The 4,393-nt window shown below is 36.9% G+C and overlaps 1 protein-coding gene across 1 annotated transcript; it reads right to left on the bottom strand.

Moving 5' to 3' along the window:
* Window positions 1-1,820: 1,820 nt before the first annotated feature.
* LOC142224802 (uncharacterized) lies at window positions 1,821-2,171 on the bottom strand. Its single transcript, XM_075294586.1, has one exon. It carries the CDS (start codon window positions 2,169-2,171, stop codon window positions 1,821-1,823), a length of 351 nt encoding a protein of 116 aa, XP_075150701.1.
* Window positions 2,172-4,393: the final 2,222 nt, after the last annotated feature.

The following is a 4,393-nucleotide window of genomic DNA, read 5'->3' as shown; positions in this document are numbered from 1 at the left end:
AACAAGAGCCCATTATAAAAGAAAGAGAGCTGAATTCATTTCGAATGCCGATGTAATGGTCTTTTGTTGCAGACCAAATTTATCTCATGTGAGAATGATACCATTTGAATGATGCGACATATAAGTGAAAGTGACGAATTCATTACATTGACAATTACGAGGGCGGTTCGGAAACTTCTTAGCCTATCAATGAAAGAGAATAATTAATTTTTCAAAAATATTTTTATTTTCCAAAATAAATTCCTGAAACTTCAATACACTTAGTCCAACGCTTTTTTAGAAATTGTATCCCTTGATTAAAATAGTTTTCTTCAAGGTCTTCAAAATAGTGGTTTACAACTGTAATTGCATCTTCGTTTGAGGTAAAACTCTTGCCAGCAATGATTTGTTTTAGATTTGGGAACAAGTAAAAGTCCCTGGGAGCTAAATCAGGAGAATAAGGTGGGTAGTCAAGCAACTCGTACTTTAATTCTTTGATTTTAGCCATTGTTAAAACACTCTTGTGCACTTGTACGTTGTCTTGATGAAAAATTATTTTTTTGTGTTGTAAGACAGGACGTTTTTCTCGAATTTGTACATTTAATTGATCCAAATAAATAAATTCAGAGTACTATTGCACTCTGAATTTATTGTTTTACCCTTTTGCAGATAGTCAATCAATAAAATACCTTTGAGGTCCCAAAAAACCGTTGCCATAACCTTACCGGCCGATTGAATTATTTTTGCCTTCTTTGGGCACTTCCTCCAGCTTCAGTCCATTGTTTGGATTGTTCTTTTGTCTCTGGAGTATAGTGGTGGATCCATGTCTTATCAACAGTTATGAAACGACGCTTAAAATCCATTTTATTTCGCTTCGATCCAAACAAGCTTGAGAAATGTTCATTATTATGCGTTTTTGATCGACTGTTAACAAATGCGGCACCCATCTTGCAAAAAGCTTTTTCATATGTAGTTCTTCATGCAAAATTAAATGGACTCGATCATTTGAAATTTCCATGATATTAGCAATTTCACACACTTTTATTCGTTGACCATATAATACCATATCATGCATTTGGCTACAATTTCTGTTGTTGTTGCTGTTTTTGGACGTACACTACGTGGTTCATCTTCAATGCTTGTACGATCATGTTTAAATTCAGCAACCCAATTTTTTACTGTTGCATATGAAGGAGCACTTTCACCTAACACATTCACCATATCATTATGAATTTCTTGTCCCGATAAACCTTTTTTATGTAAATATTTAATGACAGCACGCATTTCTAATTTTTCCACTCTAAAAAAATTGCGTATACGCCTTTTTTGAAAACCTGTTTCTATATGAAGGATTTGCCAGATCGAATTTAACATGTGTTCATAACAGAGATGAAAGTTTCCAAAACACTTAACTTTTTTCTGTTTATACCACGCTTTTTGCGCTAGGATAAGAAGTTTCCGAACTGCCCTCGTATTGACAGCCTGTGCTTTGTTTATTTTTTGTCGAATTCAGTCGAATTCATATGCAAAAATTCGTAAAAGTTTTCCATACCTGTTCACATATTTGGAGCTGCTTATGATGTCTTCCACAGCAGAAGACATTAGACTGGTTACATCTTGGACAGTATCAAGTTCTGTTGACATATGCGGCTGATATGGCCATTTGGTTTGTTGGTGTTTCAAAAAATTGGACCATGAAACCAAAATTCTTTGTTATCATTATTAACGGTTGTTCCACGGGAAAGTAAATCAGCTGGGTTCAGATTTGATGGCACATGTTGCAAAATACAATCATGTGTAAGTTATTGTATTTTTTCGAGTCTGTTCGAAATAAATGACTATCAACGTGAAGGCTCGTTAGATATCCAGGCAAGTGTTATTGTTGAGTCGGACCAGCAAAAGATTTGGTGATGTGCATTGGGAAATGAGGTTTTTATCGAATGAATTAGATCGCTTCCCAATAAAGCGACATAAAGTTCGAGCCTGGGAAGGCTTGTGTCCTTAATGGGAGCCACTTTCGATTTGGCACATAATAATTTACTCTCTATTGTATTGGTTGTTGTTACGGCATATATACAGGCTCCATAGGCTCTTTTGCTTGCGTCCACAAAAACATGAACACAGGTGCTTTCGTTAAATGCCACATACCGTGGTATCATAAATCGACTAATTCTTTGCGAATGTGGCTCCATTAGGAAAATATGTCGTGTGGCACACTCTCGTCCATTGGATCTTCAGTCTCGATAACTCTTGGATTAGGATTTTGCACCTTGATATGATAGAATTTACGAACCCTATTGGATCAAAAAAGCTCGCCGATTGTGCTAAAATGGACCTCTTTGTGGTGTTCGAACATTCTGAGTTACTGTATGAAAAGCTGAAGACATCATCAGTTGGCGACCATTTTAAGCCTAAAATTTTGATATAGTGCATATATTCCACTTCCACAATTTCTTATCGCTCGGGTGGGTGAATGTCGGACAAGACGCTTTCTTTATTTGAAGCAAATTTTAATGGGAATCCACCACTTTGTAATACTTCAATAACTTCCTTCATAATTATTTTTAACTCCTGTGATTAAATTATCTACTTAAAAGTCACGCAGTACTGCCTTTGCTCCTAGCGGATATCTCTATAATCCCTCCTTACCATTTTGCTGGAGACATTTCACAGCTAAATACGGTGCGCAACTTGTACTTGCAAGTATGTTCTCTCCACAAAATACTTTGCCATTTTTGATCTGATTCATCCACAAGCACTTGTCGGTACATTTTGGCGATGTCAGTCACCAGAACGAATTTGTGGTACCGAAATCGAGTAAGAATTGTAAAGATATTGTCTTGAAGAGTTGGACCAACGAATAATAAGTCGTTTAAAGACTTACCATTTGTTGTTGCACACGATGCATCAAATACAACTCTTAGTCGAGTGGTGCTACTGTCCGGCTTTACGACACAATGGTGGGGAATATGATACAAAACATCGTTTTGCTTTGAAACACACATGTGATTGAGTTCCATGTACTCCTTCATAAAACGATGATATTCGTTTTTAATTTCATCATCACGATCAAGTCTAGATTCCAAATGGAACAGTCTTCTTTGAGCTCTTTGCCGATATTGTTCAAATACTGGTGAGGTAGATTTAATGGGCATACGCACGATGAACTTATTTGTTTGTAGGCACCTTCTAGTCCTCTCATGAAAAAAATTTTCGCACTCTAGCTCTCCTAACGATAAAATCGATGTTCAACTCGGCTCGTGATTCTCTAGATTCCAAAATAATTCCAACAGTTTGTCAAGCAAAGGTTCGGAAGATGACGAAAGGCTGGGATTGTACTTGAATTCTGTTGATTTGCATTGGCTTTGGTATGTTATGGTAGCCTCTGTTACATGAGTTGAAACGGAACGGTGATATTGCAAACCCCCTTCAATAGAACCTGTGACAATCCATCCTAATTTTGTTTTCATGAAGTTTGGCTGATTTTCAAGTTTTATTCTTCCTCCCAAAATAAGTCCACTCCCAGTAATATGTGAATAGATGATGGTATATTAAAGTGTTTGCCAGCTAAGGGTTGGCTGAAATCTTCCAGCTCGTGACGTCTACAAATTGATTTGGGTGACAAGATGAAATTGTAGGAATTATGACCGCTTTAAATGTTGGTGAAAAGGCTGTAGTCAAAGACCTGGCAGTAATAGTGCAAGTATGGTTGGCACAAAAAACGTCGGTCCCTCCAATACCACTAATTTTTGTATTAACCTTTTTGGGCATAACAAGAATCTAACAAAGCTCTGGCCATTGTAGATATTCCATTCGCGGCGCATATTTCTACTATGGCGGCTGCAAGAATAACAGGCGCATTTTCCTTGGATGTTTGAAGAGCAATAAATTCATGTATTGTATCGTTTGCCACATAAACATTTTCTTGGGTCGTTGCATCAACTTCCGACACTGTCTACTTGTGAAGTAAAGTGTGGTGTAAGCCATTATAGTGTTAGCACCTGTTTTGGGAGGGACACAATTTTGCTATATGGTTGAATCCGAGACAATTTAAACAAAGCTTTAACCACTTGACCTCTCTAAATCGATTTGCAATATTCATATCAAGAAATTTACTACAATGGAAGGGATTATGACTCGGACCAATACCACAAGGTGTGCACTTTGACTGTTCACTACTTGTCACCCTCATAGTTATCCGCTGTTACTCCAATGATTGTATAAGTCGAGCAGCTGTATCTGTTAAACATGACTTTAAGTATTCGAACTTTGCGATGTTCGAAAATTCCGGATTTTCATGAACTAATTCACTAAACATAAAATATGCATTTTAAAAATTTATTCGGTGATTTTTATCAAATTGTGATTCGTCAAGAGACTTGAGCTCCCCTTGAATCTTTTCGAAGAAGTCGTA

The sequence above is a fragment of the Haematobia irritans genome, chromosome 2 (genome assembly GCF_050003625.1).
Source record: "Haematobia irritans isolate KBUSLIRL chromosome 2, ASM5000362v1, whole genome shotgun sequence".
Classification (NCBI taxonomy): domain Eukaryota; kingdom Metazoa; phylum Arthropoda; class Insecta; order Diptera; family Muscidae; genus Haematobia; species Haematobia irritans.
This window is presented reverse-complemented; position numbering and strand designations above follow the sequence as displayed.